At 47.7% G+C, this 26,629-nt stretch overlaps 1 protein-coding gene across 1 annotated transcript in view; it reads right to left on the bottom strand.

Annotated features, from left to right (window-relative positions):
* TRPC5 (transient receptor potential cation channel subfamily C member 5) overlaps window positions 1-26,629 on the bottom strand; it is a 147,350-nt gene that overhangs the window by 28,203 nt on the left and 92,518 nt on the right. Inside the window, exons 5-6 of the mRNA XM_053273761.1 lie at window positions 22,145-22,284; window positions 6,475-6,797 (exon numbers count right to left, since the gene is read on the bottom strand). Coding sequence (XP_053129736.1) covers window positions 6,475-6,797; window positions 22,145-22,284 — 463 coding nt within the window. The remainder of the gene's footprint in view (window positions 1-6,474; window positions 6,798-22,144; window positions 22,285-26,629) is intronic.

Here is a 26,629-nt window from a genome sequence, read left to right as displayed (position 1 = left end):
AATTGAAATTGAAAGGCTGTGGCAGAAAAAGACCCAAATAATCCCAGTGGTAATTGGCGCCCTGGGTGCAGTTCCAAAACAACTTGAAGAGCACCTCAACACCATAGGGGCCACAGAAATCACCATCAGCCAATTACAAAAAGCAACTTTACTGGGAACAGCCTATATTCTGCGACGATATCTATAACAACTGACAATAAAATCCAGCCATCCCAGGTCCTTGGGAAGGACTCGATGTCTAGATAAAACAAACCAGTCAATAACACCTGTCTGACTGTGTAAACAAGAAATAATAATAATAAAAAATTTACCTTTTACTCCCCTCGGGGGAGTTCCTGGAGGCAGCAGGGGTGGGTGTCCATGGATGTTCCCCCTCCCCCTGCTGACCTTCCTTATATCCCCCTCGGCTGCTTTGGCCGCTCTTCGGGCAGTGTTTGGCCTTCATCCAGCCGCATGGCAGACATTATGGAGCTCACGTGCCTGCGCACTTGGCCTCTGCGTGGCCTACAGCTCCCATATCCATAGCTACAGTCCAATGGCCTGTACATAGGACCACAGGAAGTGGCCTAGGCAGAGTCAGACCCTTGGTCCATCTAGCTCAGTACTGTCTACCCTGACGGGCAGCAGCTTCTCCAGCATTTCAGGCCAGTCTTTCCCAGCCCAACCTGGTGATGCTGCCAGGGAGAGAACTTGGGATCTTCTGTATGCAAAGCAGATGCTTTACTTCTGAGCTATGGTTTACATGGCCCTGTATGTTTAATGATGGATAGACAATGGAAGGCATGGATAGGATGTGACAGTGTTGTTGTGTTTGTGTATGGTGTTTGCTTGTTTGTTTGAAGTCACTGCACCTCTCATGTTTTGGCCCAAGATTTCTTTGTAAATTTTTAGAAACATAGGAACATAGAAAGCTGCCGTATACTGAGTCAGACCCTTGGTCCATCCAGCTCAGTACTGGCTACCCAAACTGGCAGTGGCTTCTCTAAGGTTGGAGGCAGGAATCTCTCCTAGTCCTGTGTTGGAGATGCTGCCAGGGAGGGAGCTCAGAACCTTCTGCTCTTTCCAGAGCAGCCCCATCGTCTAAGGGGAATATCTTTCAGTATTCACGCATGCCGTCTCCCATTCAAATGCAAACTAAGGCAGACTCTACTTAGCAAAGGGGAAATTTGTGCTTGCTACCACAAGACCAGCTCTCCTCCCATTCCCCTGCTTCAGGTGGGCTCTTTTATTCAGGTGGGCTCTCAAAACAAGTGACTGTCCGCAAAGAAAGTGTTTGGAATTATGAATGATTTGACCTCCTACTTCTCTCCAAGCCATCTTTCTGGATCTTGCTGCAGAGCAGTTTGTTAGACAAGTGATTAAGCCCCTCCTGGGGAGGATCTAAGAAATTCGTGACGGTGAAGCAGCCTCATATTCTAAACAAGCTGTGCAAACGGGGACAAAAATCCTCATTTCATTCCTTAGAAAACTGGATCTTGTGATTGCCATTAGTGATGTTGCTAAGAACCAAGAGGAGTCACCAGAAGCCGCTCAGCACCATTTTTTCCATTAAGGGTGACTTCAGCGTTGCAAACTGAAGGTGGCATTGGGTGGGGGTGGGGTGGAATTTCACATCCATGGCAATGCTGCTCCTTCACACCAGCCCACAAACATAATTCCTTGTTTTGCAGATTATTCACGCTGAGCACTGCCGTTGTTCGAGGAGCAAAATGTCACTGGGCACCAGGGGTCTTGATAATGACTGCTTCGGCTTTTAAGGCAAAGTAGAATGCGCTTCTGAAGCCAGGCCCCAGCAAAGATATGGTGGTCTGCCCGCTTGTCAAGAGCCTGTTGCCCTAATGGGGTTTCCTGCTGCTGCTTTGTCTCTGACAAATTTCTGCCCCTCAAATTATGTGGCATGCCGCAATTTTGTCGTACAGGTGAGTCAGGCTTGCATGTGTGTGTGCGTGTGTGTGCGCGCACACATGTGTATGTGTTCCGAGACGGTTGTCAAGTCGTGGAGTGACATTCCTGTCAAGTGGCTCTCTGTGCATTCTCTTAAGCGCTCTATTGTGTGTTTACGCCTTCTCGGAGATATGAAAACGGCTTTTTATAGTCTTAATGAAATGTCAAGATCCGAAGCATGCTGTTCTGTGGCAGGCAGCAGTGTGCAGGCGCTGCCCTGGGAAGGGGCCGCCTGCTTCTTCAGGAACCCAGCCCCTGCTCCCAAGGCAATGAAACAGAAGGGCCTTCGTAGTTGACTTCTTTGGGCAGGAAATCTCACTCGTTAAATAGGTGCCGTCAATATTGTGGATGCATATGGACCATGGACATGCTGATAGTGTATGGAGGCATTTAAGCACATCAGCTATGAACTGGACGTCCCTGGGTTACAATCGGAGCAAAGCCATTGGCTCAATGAGAGGCCTTAAGGAAGCCACGATCTCTCCATCTCAGCTCCTGTCTGTTATATGAAGATAATAATGCTACCCTGGTGTTATGAGGTTGCCTGTCCCGATTAGTTTGATGGGGCCCATCAGTACCGTTTTGTCTGACAAATGAGACGGGTGATGAAAGACTTTACGAAAGGACTGGATGTTCCCTGGTAGCTCTGGTCTTTGGAATGTAATAACTGTCAGTATCCATAGGAACATTGGAAGCTGCCAGATACTGAGTCAGACCATTGGTCTATCTAGCTCAGTATTGTCTACACAGACTGGCAGCGACTTCTCCAAGGTTTCAGGCAGGAATCTGTCTCAGCTCTGTCTTACAGATGTCAGGGAGGGAACTTGAAACCTTCTGCTCTTCCCAGAGCGGCTCCATCCCCTGAGGGGACTATCTTATAGTGCTCAAATGTGGTCTCCCATTCAAATGCAAGCAGGGCAGACCCTGCTTAGCTAGGGGGACAAGTAATCGTGCTACCACAAGACCAACTTTCCTCTCTCGGGGAAGGGATGGTTGAGGTAGGGTGGTCATAGATTGAACGGAAACTGAGACAGAGAGAATGGAAAGGAATTGGGGCTTTAAAAAAAAAAAGCAAAGTTGCCAAAGACCTGTGATATAGCAATGAAAACATGGGCAATTCTGTGCTAGGAATTACTAGGAAAGGGACTGGAAATGAGATTGACACTGTTGCGATGCTTTTATCTAAATCTTTGGTGCAGCCAGGTTGGAATGTCTGGTGGTTGCCTTGTCTCAAAGAAGGGGTTGGAGATCAGGGAAAGGGGCAGACAAGAGCAGCAAAAATGTTCAGGGAGTTGGAACAACTTCCTTAAAAGGACAGGTGAAGGCATCTGGGGCTTTTTAGATGAGAAAAAAGGCAAATGAAGGAGGACATGGGGAAGGTTCGTACAATTCTGCATGGCTCATGAAGTGGATAGGGGGAATTCATTCTCTCTCACAATACTAGAACTTTAGGGTCATGCAGTGAACCTGATTGGAAGGAAATTCAAGGCAGACAGAAGGTAGTATTTCTGCTAACTGAGCAAAGAGGCACCTTTTAAAAGTGGTGATTCTCTTTATTGAGCAGGGGAGAGCAACTGGCCGTATCCATCCCCAGCACAGTACTTCCAGTGACTGTTGCTAGTGTCTATCTTATGTTTCTTTTTAGAATGTGAGCCCTTTGGGGACAGGGATCCATTTTATTTATTTATTATTTCTCTGTGTATACCGCCATGAGCTATTTTTGGAAGGGTGGTATAGAAATAGAATTGATGATGATGATGATGATGATGATGATGATAAAATTCAGCCATTCCAGGTCCTTGGGAAGAACTTGATGTCTGGATAAAACAAACCAGTCAATAGCAGCTGTCTGACTGTGTAAACAAAACTAATAAAATAAATAAATAAATTAAAAAAACAAAAAATAACAAATCAAAATTGAAAGGCTGTGGCAGAATAAGACCAAAATAATCCCAGTGGTAATTGGCGCCCTAGGTGCAATTCCAAGACACCTTGAAGAGCACCTCAACACCATAAGGGCCACAGAAACCACCATCAGCCAACTACAAAAAACAACTTTACTGGGAACAGCCTACATTTTGCGGTGATACCTATAACAACAACAATATTGATAACAATATCCTGGCACCGAAGGACTTGATGTCTAGATAAAACAAACCGGTCAATAACACCTGTTTGACCGTGCAAACAAGAAATAATAACTAGCCGACCCCGCACAGAGAATCTGCGTGGCACTTTGGGGCCGGCTGCTTCCCCCTCCCTCTCCCTCCTGCCCCGGTCTCTCCTCTCTTCCCCTTCCCTCCAGCCCCATGCTCTCTAGCCCTCCTCCCCTCCCATTCCTCCCCACACAGAGCCTCACCGGGCACCAAGAAGGGCCCAGCCGCTGCTGTTTTTTCTCCCTCCCTTCCGCCCGCCCGTGGCGGCTTTTCTCTCCCCCCACTCCGCCCACTGCCACTTTTCTCTCGCTTGCCTGCCGCCGCCGGCTTTCTCTCTCCGCCGCCCGCCCGCTGCCACTAGCACCACTTTTCTCTCCTGCCCGCCCACCCGCCCCGCTGGCTGCTGCTGCTTTTCTCTCCTCCGCCTTGCCTGCTGCTGGCCGGCCACCGCCGCCAGCACTTTCTTCCCCCTCCCCTCCTCACTCCACCAGCCTCTCACCAGAACTCTTGCAGCATGTCGTGAGAGTTCCGCCGCCAAATCCTGGACACGCATGCCGGCTAAGAGAATTAATTATCTAGATGATGATGATGATGATATTAATAAAGTAGGGATGGGATTCTGATTTGGGGGTCAAAAATCGTGTGAAGCTCAAGGGAACTGAACCCTTTGCCCTCCATTCGGGCTGCTTTTGGAAACTGGGTGCTGGATGATTCAGATGCTTCCTCTGACCCTGGGGGCTCTTCTTATGTTCTTGCCACAACAATGTAGCTTTAAAAAGGGACAGCACCCCAGGATCTCTTCCAAGAAAGCAACCTATATTGTCGAGCACAGTGGCTCCAGTTCTGAAAGGGCAACTTCCTCTAAGCCATTTCGTTTTGCTTTTTCCATGAGATTCGATAACAGGGATGCTATGGTGACTTAACTAACAATTGAGAGATGATTTCTTGGTTTTTGTCCCAATGAAGAACCGAGCTTAAGGAACATAAGATGACATTTACTCTTTGAATACGTGCTTTGAGAATCCCCATGGGGGTGGTATGCAGATACTAATGCATGGTAGGAATTCTAGCACCAGCATGATAGCGTCTGTCATGCTTCTGGCTTTGTAACATAGAAAAAGAAATATAGGGAGCTGCCTTCTACTGAATCAGACCCTTAACCCATCTTGCTCAGTACTGTCCACACTGACTGGCAGCAGCTTCAATAAGGTTGCAGACAGAAGTCTTTCCCAGCCCTACCTGGAGACGCTGCCAGGGCCTTCTGCAAATGGATGCTTGACCACTGAGCGATGGCCCCACCCCCCCTAAGGGGGAACATCTTGTAGCAGAAAGCGGTCACCCATCCAAATGCAAGCCAGGGCAGACCCTGCTTAGCAAAAATGAGAATTCATGCTTGCTATTACAAGATCAGCTTTCTTCCCCAAACATAAATGTCCTGCTGGATCAACACAGGAAGCTGCCTTATACTGAGTCAGACTCTTGTCCATCTAGCTCAGTGTTGTCCACACAGACTGGCAGTGGCTTCTCTCAGGTTATAGGCAGGAATTTCTATCAGCCCAACTGCGGAGACGTCAGAGTGAGAACTCGGAACATTCTACACGCAGGTATGCAGATGCTCTCCCCAGAGCAGCCCTAAGGGGAATATCTACATGGAGGAGAGCTCTGTCATCGGCTACTAGTCGGAGGGCTATAGGCCACCTCCAGCCACAAAGAGTACCAGTTGCAGGGGAGTAACAGCAGGAGAGCGGGCATGCCCTCAACTCCTGCCTGTGGCTTCCAGCAGCATCTGGTGGGCCACTGTGTGAAACAGGATGCTGGATTAGATGGGCCTCCTTGGGCCTGATCCAGCAGGGCTGTTCTTGCAGTGCTCACATTTAGTCTCCCATCCAAATGCAAACCAGGGCAGAGCCTGCTTAGCAACAGGAGCAATTCATGTTCTCTACCACAAGACCAGCTCTCCTCCTTTACATCCCTCTCCATGTAAAGGGGTTAAAATGGAATGTTTGAAGCCACGGAGGAGCTACTGATGCTTGTACCGTCCCTTGGCAAAGGGGACAATTCATGCTTGCTACCCCAAGACCAGGGTTTGAGACGGGTGGTCCTGCCTGGAAATTAAACAGCGACCTTCTGTGTGCCACTGAGCTAAAGCCTTTCCTTCCACTCAGCTTTGTCTCTGTGCGGACTAGCTGTCTCTGAGATAGTTCAGGCGGTGCTTATATAACGGCACCCAATGGCCTGACGCTATGAATAAATAAAGGTGTTTGTGCTACTGCAGCAGCAGCAGCAGCAGCAGCAGGCTGCCCGTGTGCCAAAACCAACCAGGCATGAGCCAGTGGCATTCAGGGGTCAAAGCCGAGACGAAGGGGAGCCTTACGTGGAGAAGGCGTTGTTCTGCTTCTCACACCGGATGCCCTTGCAGTTGTTGGGCTCTTCGGAGGCACTGGTCTCATAATAGAAATAAAGTTGGTTGAGTCCATTGGCGAAAGCGAGCAGCACCAAGCAGTAAATAAAGAGGAACTTGAGGATGTCTAGCAGCATACGTCCCAGAGAGATCTGCAGGGGTCCCAGGTGAGAGTTTGCTGTAAACAGGGAGATGAGACGCAAGGAGCTTAAAATGTTTGATATTGCAAACAGGGCTTCTGCAATGAGGGTAGGGTGCCACATTTCCCATTCCTCCCTTGGACGGGAACCATTGTACTGCAAGAAATAATAGGGGAGGGGGGGAAAGGAACAGATGTGAATGGTTGCAGTCAACTGGTCATACTTCACTTTTCAGAGCATTTCCATACATGCACACCCTGTATCAGGAGAGCTGGTCTGGTGGTAGCAAGCATGACCTGTCCCCTTAACTAAGCAGGGTCTGTCCTGGTTGCATATGAAAGGGAGACTAGAGGTGTGAGCCCTGTAAGATATTCCCCTTAGGGGATGGAGCCGCTCTGGGAAGGGCATCTAGGCTCCAAGCTCCCTCCCTGGCAGCATCTCCAAGATAGGACTGAGAGAGATTCCTGCCTGCAACACTGGAGAAGCTGCTGCCAGTCTGTGTAGACAATACTGAGCTAGATGGACCTATGGTCTGACTCAGTATATGGCAGCTTCCTATGTTCCTATCCCCAGCCTTGCGTCCCAGGGGTTACTAGACTACAACTCCCAGGGGTCCATGTGGCTGGGAGTTGCAGTCCAACCAAAAACTGGGGGCTTGGGAACCTCTGCCCTGAACAAATGACATTAGGCTGTTTGGGATGCCATTTATCCAGGGCAGGAGGATCTGATTCCCCTCTCCCTCTTCATCTCTCCTCCCCACACCTTCAGACTGCATAGACACCTCTTCTGAGCAACGCTCCGTGGCTGGCCCACACTGAAGAAGCATCTGTGCAAGTGGACATCTCCGGAAATGGAGAGAGAGATGTGGGGAGGAAGTCAATATCACAGGAACACAGGAAGCTGCCTTATATCAAGTCATCTAGCTCAGAATTGTTTACACTGGCCGGCAGCTGCACTCCACTACTTCAGGAAGGAGCCTTTCCCAGCCCTACCTACAGAAGCTGCCAGGAATTGAACATTGAACCCTCTGCATGCAAAGCAGATGCTCCATCAACGAGCCATGACCGCACCCCTTGAGGGGAATATCTTCCTGTAGACAGCTCTAACATGCAGTCACCCAACCAAATGCATACCAAGGAAAACCCTGCTTAGCAAAGGGGACAGTTCATGCTCATTACCGCAAGACCGACTCTTCTCCTGGTGGATAACCCTAGAAATTCCCATGATAAACAATGACCCTGGTATAAGAAACCCTATAGTCACAGCAACCTCTTAATTTGTTTGCATATTCTGTGAGTGGGCCATTTCATACATTACATAGCACCAAACCCCGGTTGCTACCAAATGCACGTTTACATTTGGCAAATGTACCAAATGAATAGCAGCTAATTCCAGTTCTCTGATTAGGTTTTTCCAGTTCTCTGATTTGAAGTGTGCCTAAGGACGTAATGTGTGAAGAGGCAGAGGCGGAAATGATGAAGTCAAAACGACAGGCTGTGTCTGGGGAGGACCTATACCTCAGTGTCCGAGGATGTGCACTGCACACAGACAGTCCAAGGTTTGATGTCCGGCATCCCCGCTTGAAAATATCTCAGCAGGGTTTGGCAAGGCTCATGTCTGAAGTTCTGAAGAGCTGCAGACAGTATTGGGCTGGAAAGACCAATGGGCTGGAATTCAGGTTCAGGGAGAAGGTAGGCCCTGTGATCCACTTGGGACAAGACAGAGGGTGTAACTGGGGTGGGAGTGGCTGGGGATACCCCTGGCCTCGGCAAGTGGTTCTGATGGCTTCAGACAAATTCTACCACTGCCTTTTAGCCAATGTGGCGAAATGGATGCAGCATATCTCTGCATTCTCGTTTGCTGGGGAGCAGCAGCGGGAGAAGGATGTTGGCTTCCAGTCATGCAAGCTGCCGGTAAGACAGCCAACGCTGCCTCTGTGAAACTCAGGATGTTGGATTAGATGAAAGTTGGATTTGATCTGACCCAGCAGGGCACTTCTTAATCTACAGACATTTTCATGCTCCTTTGGTGGAGAGGGCAAGGGGATGGACACAGCACGCTCCCTCTGAACACCAGATAATTAATTTCAAGGGCTGCAACTGATCTGGGCTGTATTCGGAGCCTGCCAAAGGCAGCGCGGTCAAGATCACGTTAACAACCATGACTAAGATCCTTGGATGCCCTTTTTCAGGAACGAAGAGTCAGCTTTCATTTTGGGCACGCTCTCTCAGCGCAGTGGGGAAAGGACTTGATTAGCAAGCCAGAGGTTGCCAGTTCGAATCCCCGCTGGTATGTTTCCCAGAATATCGGGCAGCAGCGATATAGGAAGATGCTGAAAGGCATCAACTCACACTGCACAGGATACAGCAATGGTAAACTCCTCCTGTATTCTGCCAAAGACAACCACAGGGCTCTGTGGGCACCAGGATTCGGCATCGACTCGACCACACATTTCACCTTTACCTCTCAAGCACAGCCGCTGTTGTGATTCACCTAAAGCCAAACACTGGCTATATTGGGGTCCCCCTACAGAGCAATTCCTCGGGGAAGCTACAGCAGGTTTGCATCAGGTTTGCCAAAATTGAAATTCAAAGTGAATTTGAGGTTTTTTCTCAGGCAGAATTTCTGAGAGAATACATCCTTCTGATTCAGAGATATAAATTCTAGAGACCTGGGAGCAGAGAGCCGTGGCAATATTTCCAAATCCTCATTCCCTGCTTAGCCACTTCAGTGGCTTCTTTCAGGAACAACAAAGAAGGTGTATCTCCTTAGCTGTTCTCCATCCTCTCAATCACTGTTCTCTCTAATTTTTTTTCATCTGTGTGCAGAATGAGTTTTGTTCTGGGCAGCAGCAGGATCAAGGCAGTGTGTGCGCACCTGCATTCAGAGTTGGACCTTCCTGATTCAACCTGAGCGGGATCTAAGATTAACTGAACGGACATTAAAAAAATGTGTGTGCAAGCATGCACATGCGCACGCCTTAGAGGGAACACTGCTCTCAATATAGCATTTTAACACTACTCTGGAAACATGGGGATTGCAACATTAAAAGACACAGGTGCCTATTTTCCAAAGACTTTGCCACTCCAGCATCCAGAAACCAACTGGGCAGATTGTCCTGACCATGCTGGTTCCACAATCTCTTCCATCTGGACAAAGGCTGTGAGGTGCCTTTGGGATCAGGATGGCTCAGTGACACAAGTAATTCAACCATGGGCTTTGGAGAATGATATTTTTAGGAGTAAAACCCAATCAGTTGTTCACTGAGGAGAGCACTTGTGAACAGGACTTCTGCATGGCAGCAAATGAAGGTTCAGAACATTCTTCTTGGCTGTGCCATTTCATGTGGCAATGTCTGGTGGAGCCTCCGAGCAATGGGGCAACAAAATATGGAAACAAAATGCCACCCTCAAATGATTCTTTGCTGGTGCAACGCACACGGACTGATTTTGTTGTGTGGACACAACAAGAGTTGTGGTTGTTTTAAGTTTGCTTTTAAATCGGAACTATTCAGAGGCTGTATTTTTGCACTGGGTGAATATACAGATGGATGGGTTTGCTTCTGATACATGCTAGAAATTTCTCTATAAGGTCTTAAGGATTCTACAAACTTAAAAAACATTATCCCCAAGTACAGAAGAACTGCAGTCCTGTGCGATGCATTTCCACATGGCCTCTGATTGCTTCTGACATTTTAAACTGTTCTCTGTGTCCACGAGCGTCATGGAGAGACACGGTTAACTTGATTTGTGGAAGGCCCTTAAAATGCTTGCAGAAAAGAACGCCAGCAGGTTAACTCTTTGCTAGGTCTTTAACTGGAGTTATTTACTGTTGCTAAGCACTGCCATTCTGCGGGCTCCCTGAAGCCTCTCTGCCTATGTTTGGGACTACAGGCTTGGAGCTCCCTCTCTTAACATGCCCAGGAGTCTCACAGGATAATGGGCTCCCTGTTTATTAGCATTTGGGGACAGGACACTTAGCAGGCAGTGGGACAGTCACCCCCAGATTCAACAACTGCCAAGCAAATTGAAAGGGGATTAGCCTCGCACCTTTCCCTATATTAGGGAATGTCTAAGAAGATCTGAGTTAGCTTGTGAGTTAACTTCACTTTCAAGGTCTTTCTGTCCCAAGAGTGACCCTTTACTTCCCCCTCCTCTGTGCTAATCACCTCAGCAACTCCCTTCCCCACCACCAACGAGTTAAGCAGGCAATAGGAACTCAGGAGGTGAGCTCATTAAAATTACTGATTGGTTTCCCAGGTCCTTCCAACCCAACAGATACCGTCCTTGCATTTCTGTTCAGTTCATTTACATACAGGTTGCTTTTGACCATTCATCCCATTGTGGTTTACTCAAGCACAGCAAACAAGAATTATTATTATTAATAGTAATAGTAATAGTAATAGTAATAATAAATAAATAAATAAATAAATAAGTACAATGGTTCCTTTTGAGATCCACCGGAATTTCCCTCGTCAGGAAGAAGGTGTGGCCGGTATTTTGCCTCAGGGCCCATTTGGAGCTATAACTGGTCCTGGTTTCTTGAACCAGTGTGCTTCATTAGGACTCTGTATGGTGGAGCCATCCACTGTTTGGGCGATAGACTTGGCATCTGCCATAACACCAGGCTGTGCCTTCCTCTTCATGCCATCTTTGCTCTCAGCCTTCAGATCAGCCTACCTCACTGGCCTGATCTACCCAGCACGCCTCGCTGCTACAAGAAGCTGGCTGCATGAAAACAGACACCTTTGGGGTTCACCTCTGCTTCCTAACTCCTGAGCTGCTTTTGGTTCTCCGTTACTACCTCTTGGTTCCTGGAGAAAGGTCCCTCAGCTGCACCTGAGCAACAAGGGTCCAATCACCCCTAAACGGAAGGACAAGGTTGTATTATTTGTTTGTTTGTTTGTTTGTTTGTTTACATTTTATATCCTGCTCTTCCTCCAAGGAGCCCAGAGTACTACATACTCTGTATACTCCGGTGTACTCACAACAACCCTGTGAAGTAGGTTAGGCTAAGAGAGAAGTGACTGGCCCAGAGCCACCCAGCTAGTATCATGGCTGAATGGGGATTTGAACTCGGGTCTCCCCGGTCCTAGTCCGGCACTCTAACCACTACATCACTCTGGCTGCATCCCTCTGGGCTTCCTCTATCCCTGCTCTTTCTTAAATCCAAAAACCTGAACCTTCTTTCTCTAGCCAGCCTGGAGTTCATTTAATTTGGACACCAAGCTAAATTGCCTCTTTGCAAGTATTTGATTAATCTGTGAAATGTATTTTTAGCAGTGATTTTGCTTTAATCAACTCTTTTCTCTGCTGTCCCCCTAACAACCCAAAATAAAACCTTACTTTATTTTGAACTTCACATTCTCTGTCAGTTCATTTCCCCGGGACCAGAACATTGCACACGTTTATTCTGACTTGCTCCACTTTAGCTCGCTAATTCCCCGCACAAAGCCCAAATGCATTTAGGGGTGTTTGTCAATCACCCCGGAGCAGTTCCATTGACAGTACCCAGAGAGGAACGTGTGCTTGGAAAGCAGATGTCAGAGGGAATGAAGGAGGCCAACCCAGTTGTGCCTCTTCGGCAAACTTCCCAAAGGCAAGTGGCTCCAGCCCGTCATGGAACGTGTTTATGCTGAACCCATACAAAAAAGGACTGGACAAAGTCATTTTGATGCCCAGATCCATATTTTTGGCAGTTTCAAGGACATTTTCTAATGGGTCTATTTAAAAAAAAAAAAAATCAATGACGCATCCTTCTCTTGTCCTATGTTGTAATCCTGGCTCTCTTGTGCCAAATCACCAAAGGCAGCATTCCAAAGATTACTGAATGCGGCAGTTAGCTTGAAAAAGAAGCAGAAGAATTTTGCTGGAGTACCAAGTGGCCTGGATACCATGCGTATTTGAACTAGAAGCCCTGCCATCCAGAACCCTGATCCCACATCTGTGAGGACAGGTTGTGGTTGTGACTATGTGCCAGAGAGCAGGGGTGTAGCTATAATTGAGCAGGTGGGTTCCTGAAGGCCCCCCAGCTCCACCCCTCCCTATTTCCTTCATTATCTCCCTCACTCTGAGGGGCTGCTGGGGAGGGGGTTGAGCACAGGCCCCCTAGCGAGACCCCTGCCAGAGAAGGAATGCTATTCTGCACATTTTCAGAGGTGCCTGATTTACAACCCGGTTTCCTGCAAGTGGCAGAACTCCTGGCCAGTGGTGTCCAGACATCCTAGGGCAGATATTAGGAACATAGGAAACTGCCATATCCTGGGTCAGACCACTGGTCTATCTAGCTCAGTATTGTCTTCACAGACCGGCAGCAGCTTCTCCAAGGTTGCAGGCAGGAAGCTCTCTCAGCCTATCTTGGAGATGCTGCCAGGGAGGGAATCTGGGAACCTTCTGCTCTTCCCAGAGCGGCTCCATCCCCTGAGGGGAATATCCTGCAGTTGCACACACATCAAGTCTCCCATTCATATGCAACCAGGGCAGACGCTGCTTAGCTATGGGGATAAGTCATGCTTGCTTCCACAAGACCAGCTCTCCTCTCCAAACTGAACACCAAAAGGTTCTTCACATAATTGTGAATGAGGTAGGTCAGGTCTTCTGCTTCAGGAGCTACACAAGCTCCCAGTTATTGATTGTGTGCAAGCAAAAACCTAGGAAGGAGGAGAGGGGAGTGATCACCACTGCGATGGGAGCTGGGAGGCCAGCTTTTCCTTGGACATTACTTAGCAAAGGGGACAATTCATGCTTGCTGCTGCAAGACCAGCTCTCATAGGAACATAGGAAGCTGCCATATACTGAATCAGACCCTGGGTCCATCTAGCTCAGTATTGTCTACACAGACTGGCAGCAGCATCTCCAAGGTTGTAGGGGTGTGCATTTCATTTCAGATACAAAACGTTACGTGCACAAAACAGGCTGTTTCAGCTGTTTTGTAGCCAAAACAAAACACCCAATGTGCAAAACAAAATATTTTGTAGCCGAAAGAAAACATCCCTGTTTCGGATACAAAATGTTTTGTTATTTCGGCTGTTTTGGAACTCCATTTTGCAATCGTGAAAAGTCTTTCTCCTTCAATCTCCATTTTGAGTTTTGACATCTGCTTGAATTTCCGGCCCTTCCAGCCTGCAGATTGGCCAGCAAAAGCATGGGCTGATCTGCTGGCAATTGCCTCCTTACTGCTTTTAAGGAAATTTAAGGGTAAAATTTACCCTCATTGGCCAGTGGGGTAGTGTGCACACTGCATGGGGGCAGTGTGCATTTCATTATTGTTGTTTCACACTGTTGTGTGTAGATCAATTGCATTTCCCAGGGAGGGGGTGGATGTGCATGGCCTTTGGAAATCTGCCTGGTTTTTGTTTTGTTTTTTTGTTTTGCAAAGCTCTGCTGTTGTTGTTGATGTGTGATGTTGATGTTATTTGGTGTGGATTCGGGGCAGAAAGGGGGATTTGGGGGCAAAAGAGTGGATCAGGTGGTAGTGCCCCAATGAGTGCCTGCTGCCACCCAGATTCTGAGGTGTTCTGCATGTAGATTCTCTGGTAGCATATGAGATTTTCAATTGCAAACCATAAATCCACTCTCATATGCTACCAGAGAATCTGCACTCAAAACATCTTAGAAACAACAGAACCAAGTACTCCATGGGTTAGCAACCCACACGGGTGGTTGGCACCCTATGTGCTCTACATCACCACTCACTCTGGGCCACCCCAGTGCCCTCCAGGTGGACTTATGTGGCTGCTGAAACCTCCATAATTCCCTATGGGGAAGAACTTTAAAGACGCGTAAACTCCATTAAATCTTTAAAAAACCAGCCCTCTGCCCAATTCCTTTGAAATAATTCTGGCACCTTCCTTACCCCCACTGGGCACTACCACCCACCCTACTGCTCTGGGCCACCCCTTTCCCCCCGACGTGAAGCTATATTTTTTCTGAAACCTCCATTATTCCCTATGGGAAAATTATCAAACCTCAAAAATTCACCAAAAATTAGCCCTTTGCCCAATTCCTCTGAAATTTGGATGGTAGCTTCCACCCATTGGGCACTACCAGCCACACCCACTAGTTTTGCCCCGGGGCCATTTTAAAAAATCTAAAATGTTTCAGATTCGGATTTTTCAATTTTGAACAAAGAACAAAATTGGGGTGTTTTGGATTGACTGATTTTGAACAAAGAACAAAATGGGGGTGTTTCAGATTCGGTCCAAAAACAAAACAGAAAAAAAAAACAATGCACAACCCTACAAGGTTGCAGGCAGGAATCTCTCTCTGCCCTATCTTGAAGATGTAAGGGAGGGAACTTGGAACCTTCTGCTCTTCCCAGAGCAGCTCCATCCCCTGAGGGGAATATCTTCCAGTGCTCATGCTTCTAGTCTCCCATTCATATGCAACCAGGGCAGACCCTGCTTAGCTAAAGGGACAAGTCATGCTTGCTACCACAAGACCTCCCTTGCAGAAGTAAGGACAGTACTCCTGGAATGCTGACATCTCAGACAATAGCCTGGTTGGCTTCATTGACTGGAACGATCTCACTCCACTGCAATGAATGGAAACTCCACATACACACTTTTGTTTTACCATTGGGGTAATATGTATGGGGCAGAGAAGGGGTAAGAGCCAACTTGAAGCTAAAAGGTTAGGGCAGCTGTGGTGACTCATGCCTCCACGAGGATGATCCTAGCTTTACATCTGTGAAGGGAGTGTGGGCGTTTGCATAGGCATTGCTAGTCTGTGGACCGACTGCCAAGTGGCTCACCAACAGAAATTATGTTTGCAAATCAAGGAGGCATTTTTCCGTCGACACAATGAGTTTGTTTGTTTTACAAAGCGAGTGCGTTGGCCGGTGTAAGGCATGTTTATAGTCATCATTGGAACAGAGTGGCGTGGCTGAGATCTGGGACGTCCTCCCGTTGTAAGTTCTGTTGGTGGCCTCAGGTCAGAAAGACATGTTAGCTGCGTCTCCCTCTCCCTCTCTCCCCATAATGCATGATGATGATGCTACAAAATAGGGCTGGCCTCACAATCAAAAATTGATTTGGGAGCCGTGCAGCCTCCCAAATTTCAAGCATGTCTGAGCAAACTGCTTGCCTCCTACCTTGTTTTAGCACAGCTTGGGGTGGAGCTATAACTGGGCAAAGGGGTTCAAGCCTGGCTCACCTCTCCCTGAGTGGGGGAAAGAACATCGAAAACATCCAGCTGACAATGAAGCCAGCTGGGGAATGAGCACCAGAGGGTAGAGATGTGCAAACCAGCTTGATCTCAAGCCCGTTCGACATTGAACTGGTCCGGTTCGAGGTCGAGCCGAACCCCCTGGGCTGGCTCGGGGCTGGTTCAGAAGTTCTAGAGTAAAATAATAATAATAGTTTTTCCACTCACCACCTCCAGGGGGTGCTGCAGCACCCATGGTCTCCGGTGGTTCCCTCCCCCACTGCTGGCCTCCCCCTGGTCTCTCCTGGGCCATTTCAACCAATCTGGGGGCTGTTCTGGCCCTTGCTGAGGTGACAGTGGCCATTTTTGAGGCTGCTGGCGCACATGTGCCCCGGCCATTTGCATGGCCAGGTCTCTCCCAAGCTGTTTCTGCTGGAGCTTGTAATTATTTAACAAAGCACCAACAATGGAAGCTACCCACTCCAGCTACAGAGTAGAGCGCAAGGTTTAGTTGTTGCAGTTATCTGAAGAACACGCATGGAGATTGTTGTACAATCTAAACTAAATAGGTTTATTGGTGAAGTACATTTTGGATAGGAAAGACCTATTCCGATCTAACAGCTACATAATGGATAGGTGGGGGAGAGAAAGAGAAATATGTTTCCATCTACTCTCCAAGAGGAAAGGAAGAGGACTGACTTAGCACAGGAAGTACCCGAGGAGTCAAGACAGGGGTCATAGAGTAGAGACAAGCAGGGACAGGTAAGGAGACCCTCACAAACTACCTGTACTTCCAATGCCTCTAGTGGTCATTAGGATAGTCGGTGCAAAAGGTTGATGCACTGGAACTCCATCTCCAACAGTTTCAGCCCATTTAGGGGGCGTTCTGGCCCTTGCTGAGGTGGCGGCAGCCATTTTGGAGGTCATCTGGCCACGCAAATGGCCAAGGCTCATGTGCGGCAGCCTCCAAAATGGCAACCATCATCTCAGTAAGGGCCAAAGGCCTGAAAGCAGACCGAAACAGCCTGGGAGAGACCGGGGGAGGTTGGTGGGGGCAGTGGGAACTGCCGGAGATCCCCCTATGACAGTGGCAGCAAACCCCGCCCCCCACTGGAGGCAGTGAGTGTTAATTAAAAACAAAAAAACAAAACCATCTAGAACTCCCAAACCGGCTCAAATCCGAGCCGAGCCGGGGCTTTGTTCAGGGTGCCCAAACCGAACATGCATGTTTCAGTTTGAGTCCAGTTCGGACTTGAACCGAACCAGGCAATCCCATTTTTGTACACACCCCTACCAGAGGGCCGTACTGGCCCTTCCATTTTCTGGCCATGCCCCCTGTATACGATGTCACATGCATGGGTATGGCTGGCACGCATGAGGGCCCACTGGGCAGAGCTTTCTTTTTAAAATCTCCACGATTCCAAGAGCATCTGTTTGAGTGAGTGGTTTCCTTTCTAGCTCAAGGAAAAGATGCAAGCCTTGACACTGTGATGGAGGTCCCCATGCGAGGACAGGCAGCTTCCTTGACGTTCGTCTTGAGAAGCACACACTGCATGCCAAGCAGCCTTCAGGCCTCCAAACAGGCCTCAGAGTGAGTCTCTCAGAGCCAGAGGGTTTCTGTCACGGCCTCCCTCTCTCTCGGCAACCTGTCTGCCTGTGAAATATTTAGGCTCCCGATACCGCACGTCCTCGCTTGCATTAGAAGCAGCTGGGAATAAGCAGAAAGCTCTTCCAAAGCGGATAGCCTGAGGGCTGCATCCAGCATTGTGGCTGTAAGTCACAGGAGTGTACCACCAAATCATTCCTGACAAAAATAATAATACGGTAAGGACTCCTACCCATATCAGCTCATGAGTCAAGGGCAATCATATGTATATCCCCCAACATATCATGGATGGAAATAGGGTCAAGCTTGTGCATCTGAAATGAAATCTGCTCCAATTTGGGGATGGGGTCGCCCCGGTTCACCTTATTTGCGGCTGCCTTTCTGCAAAGACCCACCCCTCATCATTCATTATGTGGGGATGGTATATGGCTTGTTGGGAAAGAGCATTCTCTCTGAACCAGAAGATAGCTAACTAGCTTGCTTGCTTACTTGCTAAAATAAACCATTTCTATCCCACTTTTAGTTGCAGAAGAAATATGAAATGGCTTAGAATTTATAATAACAAAAAGGGAACAGTAAAATCAAAACAAAGCAACAGATGGGAGCAGAAAGAAGCAGTAAAAACAGAAGCCATTCCCTTTAACGCCTTAGAGAACCAAAAGCTCTTAATCTGAGATCTTAAAATTAATGATGGTACCTGCCAAACCTGAGGTGCACAGGACACCACCACTAAGAACATAAGAGGAGCCCTGCTGGATCAGGCCCAAGGCCTGTCTAGTCCAGCATCCTGTCTCCTACAATGGTCCACCAAATGCCTCTGGGAAGCCCACAAGCAGGAGGTGAAGGCATGGCCCCTTTCTCCCCTGTGACTAGTATTCAAAGGCATCTTGCCTTTGAACCTGGAGGTGGCCTATAGACACCAAGGCTAGCAGCCATTTGTGGACTTGTCCTCCATGAATTTATCTAAGCTCTTTTAAAAGTCATCCAGACTGGAGATTGTAAGGAACTAGGGATGTACAAACAGGTTTGGATTCAAACAGATTTGGATTTGAACCAGTTCAGTTTGAAGGTTCATACTCGAACCAAACAGGGCTCTAAGATGGCAATGCCGGTCTGAGTTCGAACCAAACAAAGCCTGGTTCTATTCGAACCAGTTCAAAGGTTCAAGCCTCGAAAACTGGTTTGGGGCGGTAGGCACCCATGAGTGCCAACTACCACACAAACGCTGAAGCAATTGGACACTCCTGCGATTTTTAATGATTTTTTAATTGCTTTTTTCATTTCCCCCATAGGGTATAATGGGGACTCAAACTGGCCCCATTATTGCCTATGCAGAGCACCTAGGGGCATAAACCCAGGGTGGGTGGTAGGCACCCAGGGGTGCCTACCACCCACTGAACCCCAAAGCATTCAGACACTCTTGAGATTTTAGATTTTTTTTTTTGAAGATTTTTCAAATTTTTGCATTTTCCCCATAGAGAATAATGGGGATTTGGGGATACCCCAACTGCTCCTCTGGGGGTGTGTGTCTGGGCACCAAAGTGGGTTTGGGTGTAAGGCAGGTATGGCCACAACTCCCCTCGGGAGCCCCAAGTCGGTGGGGTTTGTAGTTTATTTTTTATATTTTTAAATTTTTTTAGCCTGTTTCAATGCAATGAATAGGAGTCCCTACCCCATTCATAAGTCGAACAATATGTGACCTTAATTGCTGTGAACTCTGAACTCTTAATTGCTGTGAACTCAGCAATTTCCCCCATATGCAACTCTGTTCATTGCACCTCTGGGTGCCCAGTTTTGTGCCCCTGGGTGCTCGGCATAGGGAATAATGGGCTGGTTCGAGTCCCCATTATACCCTATGTAGATCATTTTAGAATTGGTTTGAGTTGGGTTCAAATTTGAACCGAACCAAGGGGGGAGGGGTTCGAGCAAAGCCAAAACCAAACCTACCCACCCTGGTTTGAATTGGGCTCAAATTTGAACCAAACAGGCCAAAACGGTTTTGTGCACATCCCTATAAGGAACCACTATAGGCCACCTCCAGCTTCAGAGGCAAGATGTCTCTTCAAGCCCAGTTGCAAGGGAGCCACAGCAGGAGAGAGGGTGTGCCCTCAACTCCTGCCCGGGGGCTTCCCAGCGGCATCTGGTGGGCCATTGTGTGAAACGGGATGCTGGACTAGATGGGCCTTTTGGGGCCTGATCCAGCAGGGCTGTTCTTATGCCCTGGTGCTCTCGGTCTAACCTGAACTGGCTGGGCACCTTAAGAGGATAAGAAGAGCTCTTCAGAATGGAATGAAAGGTCCATCTAACACAGCCCCCTGCTTTCAACAGGGACAAGCAAATCCCTCCAGGAAGCCCACAAGGCTTGAAAGAAACACTCACAGCAACTCCCCAGCAAATGGTCTTGGTACAGAGTGGCATGCCCCCGCTGAACGTGACTAGTAGCGATTGATGCAATCGTGGCGGCTCATCCTAATGAACCAAGTGGTGTCCAAGCTCTGGCTGCTCCTCTCTTTCCCATCCCACCCAAGAGCTGTGCTGCCTACAGGCTGCAAATACAGGCTGGGTGCTCAGCTCTACCTGATGAATGGCCAGCCTGCAGGCAGCACGGTGCTCGAGTAGGGTGGGAGAGAGAATAAAGAGGAGTCACCCGAGCTGTCTCCTTTTGCACCCCGATGGCTCATGAGAACAAGCTGCTACTACATGGACAGACACCCTCCAATAAGTTGTCCTCGGCTCCCTTCCAAGTGCTCATCCTCGCAACTGGTGATAGTAAATGCTGTAAGGTGTTTGTCCACGTTAAGTAAAAAGATGCACTGTGTGAAGAAGTACTTTCTTTCTGGCCCTGAAAAATTATGGCCCAAATTCAAGAACTCCTCCATAGACAGTTATTACTTCTGATGTATAAACTGCATAAAAATTCCTCTTTGAAAGTATGTGGCAGTGCTTGGGGTTCCCTCACTAAAGCACTTGGAGAGGTGTCAGACAAGCATGCATTTGGGCACCCTTATTATTTAACCTTTATATCAATCCCGCAGCCTCTCATTTAAATAATCCGGCTCATCATTGATTCTAAAAGAACTGTACTGGCTGCTGCTATGTTTCTGAACGAAATGCAAAGTACTGGTTATCTCCTATAAAGCCCTTAATGGCTTAGGTGGCTGCCTCAGGGCTTTGGAACGCGCTCCCTGCTGAAATAAGAGCATCTCCTTCTCTGCTTGTTTCCAGGAGGACCTTGAAGACGTACCTATTTCCCCAGGCTTTTAACTGAAACCAAATATTTAAATTTTAATGTGCTTTTATCTATTATGATTTTGTATATTTTTATTAAATTTTCAATGTTTTATATTTTATATGTTTTAATTATGTAGCTAGAGTATTCTATGTTAAGCGGTATATAAATTCAATAAATAAAACGAAATAAATAAATAAAATACATCATCCACCAAAGCTAGCAAACAAACAATTCACAATTTTGCTTTCTGTGCACATCGATGCCTTCCATAAGTCCTCCAGAGGGGGTGATTTTTTGGGGGGGGGACGACCACAAAGCCTCCAAACTGGCCGGGGAGGTTCGGTCCAGGGTCAGACTAAATAGGGGGTGGTTTGGTTCAACCTCGAACATTCAAACCAAACAGTTCAACATTGAACATGTTTGACGTCAAACCTGTTTGCACATCCCTACCTTGTGTTTCTTTTTCAGCTTGGAGAGAACCATATTTTCATTCCCTTTGCCAAGGAACCCACTTTGAAACCTTTTTGTGGGAAAGCATTGCTGCTCACAAAATAATGAATTTTCTCCCTTTTCCTCAAGGAAAAGTCAGCCTCGTCAAGCACCTGCTGGCTGGGCCATGGGACACCTTCTCAAAATGGCGGCCCTCTCATTCAGCCCAACACAGCATCCTCCCCAGTGGCTGTTGCTTGAGTCTCCCTTATCTTTCTTTTTAGACTGTGAGCCCTTTGGCGAAAGGGAACCAACTTATAACCTCTTGTTTCTTTTTCTATATTAACCACTTCGAGAACTTTTTTTGGTTGAAAAAGCAGTATATGAACATTCATAATAATAATAGAATGGTTGTTCACATGACATTTGATAGCTGTCGGGTGAGCACCTAAGTTTCCCCCAGACTTTCCAGCGTGGTACCAGGCTGTGTGGCTCATGTACTCACATGACTGGTGCTTTCATGAGCCACGTGGCATTCTGGAGGCTGGGGAAATGATGCCCCAGTATCAAAATCCCACAATGCACTGTGTGACGAGCACCATGCATTGGAGGGTTCCTTCGTGAACCGGGCACTCTAAGTACCTGGCTCTGTGTCTGCTCAGGTAAAAGCCTGGGTAAAAACCTCGGGCTACCCAGCAGGGCAGCGCTGGGATCGACCCCAATCCCAGCGCTTCACATGAGCAGCCCTACCCAGGTAGGGCTGCGCATGTGACCAGCCGGAGTAATTTATAAACACAGTTTGCAGAGAACCAGCGTTTCATCTTCATTGGTCCATCAGGAGTGTAGTGAGGCCTTTTTCCATTGAGGGAGCTGAAACAAAATTTGGAAGGGCAGCAGTTCTGAGGGATAGCTCATCATACAGAGAGTCTCCCTTATCTTTCTTGTCTAGCGGGGGACTCATGAGGGGCATGATTCTCATTTGTGGGGCTGCACCTGCAAACTGAAATGGAGTGAAAGGGAGGGAGGAAGAAATCTGTGGCCTCAGAGAAACCTGCCACTGAAGAGTCCACAGACATGCGCCAAGCTATGGTACCTTGACAAAGGCGACAATTTTCAGGGAGATGGTGGCAAGGTAGAGGGAGTTCATGGCAAAATCCATGAGGTTCCACCAGTCGTGCACATATTCGTTGAAGCCGCCATCCCACATCTCCTTGATTTCACCCCAAATAAAACCTGCAGAGAGAGAGAGAAAGAAAGAGAGAGAGGGTTTCAGTGTGACACCATTACTGGGCACCAAAGCAGAGCAAATTGGATGTAAGGAAAAGGCCATTAAAAGGTAACGGCTTGGAAACAAGATGCCACCCCCTTTCCCCCTCTCCCCGCAGAAGGTAATAATGCTCCTTTCAGAGAGGTTTACAATGATAGAACATGAAGTATGGCTGGAAATGGAAGGGACAGCACAAGCGTAAGTAGCTCCTCCATGGCTCCAAAGGGGAAAAAACGATTAAAGACCCTTGCATGAAACACACATTCCGTTTTTAACCCCTTTTCATCGAGATGGAAGCTAGGAGATGACAGCTTATTTTTGCCGGGAGAATCTTCACTTTAATTTGGAATTGTAGGGAAATGAGAACAGGGCACTGGAGAGGAGGGAATCTCATGGGAGGAGAGCTGGTCTTGTGGTAGCAAGCATGCCCTGTCCCCTTAGCTAAGCAGGGTCTGCCCTGGTTGCATATGAATGGGAGACTTGATGTGTCAGCCCTGTAAGATATTCCCTTCAGGGGATGAAGCTGCTCTGGGAAGAGCAGAAGGTTCCCAGTTCCCTCCCTGGCAGCATCTCCAAGAGAGGGCTGAGAGAGAGATTCCTGCCTGCAACCTTGGAGAAGCTGCTGCCATTCTGTGAAGACAATACTGAGCTAGATAGACCAATGGTCTGACTCAGTATATGGCAGTTTCCTATGTTCCTATGAGGAGAGCTGGTCTTGTGGTAGGAAGTGTGACTTGTCCCCTTTGCTAAGCAGGAACTACCTTGGTTTGCATTTGGATGGCTGACTACATGTGAGCACTGCAAGACATTCCCCTTAGGGAATGGGGGTGTAGCTCAGTAGAAGAGCATCTGCTTTATAGGCAGAAGGTCTACTCTCTGGCAGCATCTCCAGGTAGGCCTGAGAGAGACGCCTGCCTGAAACCTTGGAGAGCTGCTGCCAGTCAGTGCAGACAACAGTGAGCTAGATGGAGGGTCTAATGCTAAATGGGCAAAGAGGCACCTTTTTAGTGGTGGAGAGAGCAACTGGACCTATCCACCCCCAGCACAGCATCCCTCCAGTGGCTGTTGCTGGGGTCTACCTTATGTTTCTTTTTAGATTGTGAGCCCTTTGGACAGGAAGCCTGTTTGTTTGTTTGTTTGTTTATCAATCAATCAAATTTGTACACCACCCTTTCATCTCTGGGCTTTATTTCTATGTCTCTTTGGAGACTTTGATTGAAAAAAAGCAGTATATAAATATTCATCATATTCATAGGAACATAGGAAGCTGCCTTCTACTGAGTCAGACCATTGGTCCATCTAGCTCAGTATTGTCTACCCAGACTGGCAGCGGCTTCTCCAAGGTTGCAGGCAGGAATCCCTCTCAGCCTTATCTTGGAGATGCTGCCAGGGAGGGAACTGGGAACCTTCTGCTCTTCCCAGAGCGGCTCCATCCCCTGAGGGGAATATCTTCCAGTGCTCACACTTCTAGTCTCCCTTTCATATGCAACCAGGGCAGACCCTGCTTAGCTCAGGGGACAAGGCATGCTTGCTGTCACAAGACCAGCTCTCCTCCCTTCGTATTTGTTTGATTAACTACAAAGCAGCTTCATACTGTATTTACCTGAATCAAAGACTAGTCTCCTGCCCCCATGTTTTTTGATATTAGAAATCAGGAAGCAATCTTAAATTCAGAGTCATCTTCTGCTTGGGTAAATATGCATATGTTCACTGGCTCAATAGTAGAGCATATACATATTTACCTGAGGAGAAGAGAGCAGGTGAAGTCAATACTGAGCCAGATAGACCAATGGTCTGACTCAGAATATGGCAGCTTCCTATGTTCCTATCTCCCATGCAGAAGGTCCAGGGTCCAATCACAATATCTGAGTAGGGCTGGGATAGATTCCCGGAGAGCTGCTGCCAGTCAGTGTAGTCAGTCCTGAGCTAGACTGAGCAGTGGCCAGACTTAACGCAAGGCAGTTACTTCTGCAACTTGGTTGGATAGGTGCATAGGGAGTTCCCTTATACTGAGTCAGTCCCTTGGTCCATCTAGCTCAGTATTGTCTACACTGACTGGCAGCAGCTCTCCAAGGTTTCAGGCAAGAGTCTTGCCCAGCCTACCTGGAGATGCTGCCAGGGGTTGAACCTGGGACCTTGTGCATACAAAGCAGGTGCTCTTCCTCTGAGCTATGGTCCCATCTAAGGGGAATTTCTTACAGCGTTCACATGTAGTCACCCATCCAAATTCAAACCAAGGCAAACCATGCTTAGCAAATGGGACAATTCATGCTCACTACTGTGAGACTCTCCACCCAGGACTAACTTTTCATAAATGGCTATTCTCTATTTTATTTTTTTAGAAACACTTAATGACACCGACTCTACACAGAATAAGGAAGCTCTTAATACAATTAAGATATGGTTCATATTGGCACTTTCCAGCTTAGCCACTCAACAGCAGCAAAATGCTTTGGTTCTGGCCAAATCACATTCAAGATGTAAATAGCAAAGCGCCCAACAGGGGGAGCAGTCTCGCGAAAACTAACAACCAGAAAATACAGCAGCCTTTTAACGCCAGACATACGACGTTATAGCAATAAATGGCAGCAATTAAATCCAAAACAAGGCATCGGGAATGTGAACGGCTCCCTGCTGTCAGCACAGAGACTGCGTTGTCACAATACAGGAAGTGCAGAAGCACACTTCGGAGATATGTCGTGACCCCATTGCAGGGTCTAATCTGGGAAGTGCCATTATGCGATTGCATTTTTTTCTGACTCTCCTGCAGATAGGGCTTCCCTTTTAAATGGCCTTTGTGTCTACCATTGCCCAAGATTCTGGTCTGAGAGGCCATTCTGCTGGACTCTCCTGGGCAATCCATTTTATGGGGATCCTGCCAATGATGATAACCGAGGTTATTGAAAAATGAAGGAAAGGGCATGAAACCATTCATCCTGGCCCCTGAAAACTTGAAGGTATTTTCAACTTGAATTTATTTTAAATTGAAATTTAGAGAGCACCATCACGCCAACAGCAGTAAGGGATATTTCATTCTGCTGCTACATACTCTTTCCCTGCACAAACGAATCGGTGGCTTCTGCTGAAGAGCTCATATATTGCATTTATTGTCAGTAATCATTGTTAGAATCGTTACTATAGTGACTCTGATGCTGCCTTCAAGGAACGTGACCGCTCTTCCTTTCCCCCGCTTTTCGGAAAGGAGGCATTTCAATTATTTAAAGGGCTGATTTGCCAGGAAATGTTGCCTTAATTTCCCAATTTAATCAAAAAATTTAATTGATAGCCCTATTATAATTTCAGTTACCTGAGAGGCAAACCACATCTTTTCAAGCAGAGAACCTGTTAGGGGAGGAGAGCTGGTCTCGTGGCAGCAAGCACGAATTGTCCCCTTTCCTAAGCAGGGTCTGCCTTGGTTTGCATTTGGACAGGTGATGACATGTGAGTGCTATAACTTATTCCCCTTGGGGGCTTGGGCTGTAGCTCAGTGACAGAGCTATGCCTTTTGCATACAGGAGGACTAATAAGTTCGATCCCTGGAAGCATCTCCAGGTAGAACTGGGAAAGACTCCTGCCTGAAAAGTTGGAGAGCTGCTGCCAGTCAGTCTAGACACTACTGAGCAAGGTGGACCAATGACTTGACTCTTTCGGCAGCTTCCTATGTTCCCATGAGACTGCAGCTGCAAGAAGACCCCTCAGTTGTCCTCTGAGTTGCTGTAGACCATAGTCAGTGTAGACCATACTGTAGTCAGTGTAGACCATACTGAGCAAGATGGACCAAGGGTCTGACTCAGTGAGGTCATTCACACAATCAAAAACTGTGTTCTACCTGGGTTTGGGAGCTGCGTGTGCTCCCAGTTTTCGGGTGTGTGTAAGCAAGGTAAGAGGAAAACCAGGGTAGAGGTGACTGTGTGGAAGCAAAATAGGAGGAAACTCCTACCTTGCTTCCAAACAACTGAAAATTGGGAGTGCACAGAGCTCCCAAACCTGTGTAGAACACAGTTTTTGATTGTGTGAATGACCTCAGTATGCATTGGAGAGCTTGTACAATGTTCCTGTGGTTGTATCTGAGGTCAAAGTAGCTTAAATTGAAAGGAACATAGGAACATAGGATGCTGCCAGATAATGAATCAGACCATAGGTCTATCTAGCTCAGTATTGTCTACACAGACTGGCAGCGGCTTCTCCAAGGTTGCAGGCAGGAGTCTCTCTCAGCCCTATCTTGGAGATGCCAGGGAAGGAACTTGGAGCCTAGATGCTCTTCCCAGAGCGGCTCCATCCCCTAAGGGGAATATCTTACAGCACTCACAC

This window comes from Hemicordylus capensis, chromosome 11, assembly GCF_027244095.1.
Source record: "Hemicordylus capensis ecotype Gifberg chromosome 11, rHemCap1.1.pri, whole genome shotgun sequence".
Classification (NCBI taxonomy): Eukaryota; Metazoa; Chordata; class Lepidosauria; order Squamata; family Cordylidae; genus Hemicordylus; species Hemicordylus capensis.
Note: the sequence above shows the minus strand (reverse complement) of the source record. Positions and strands in the feature narration are given on the sequence as shown.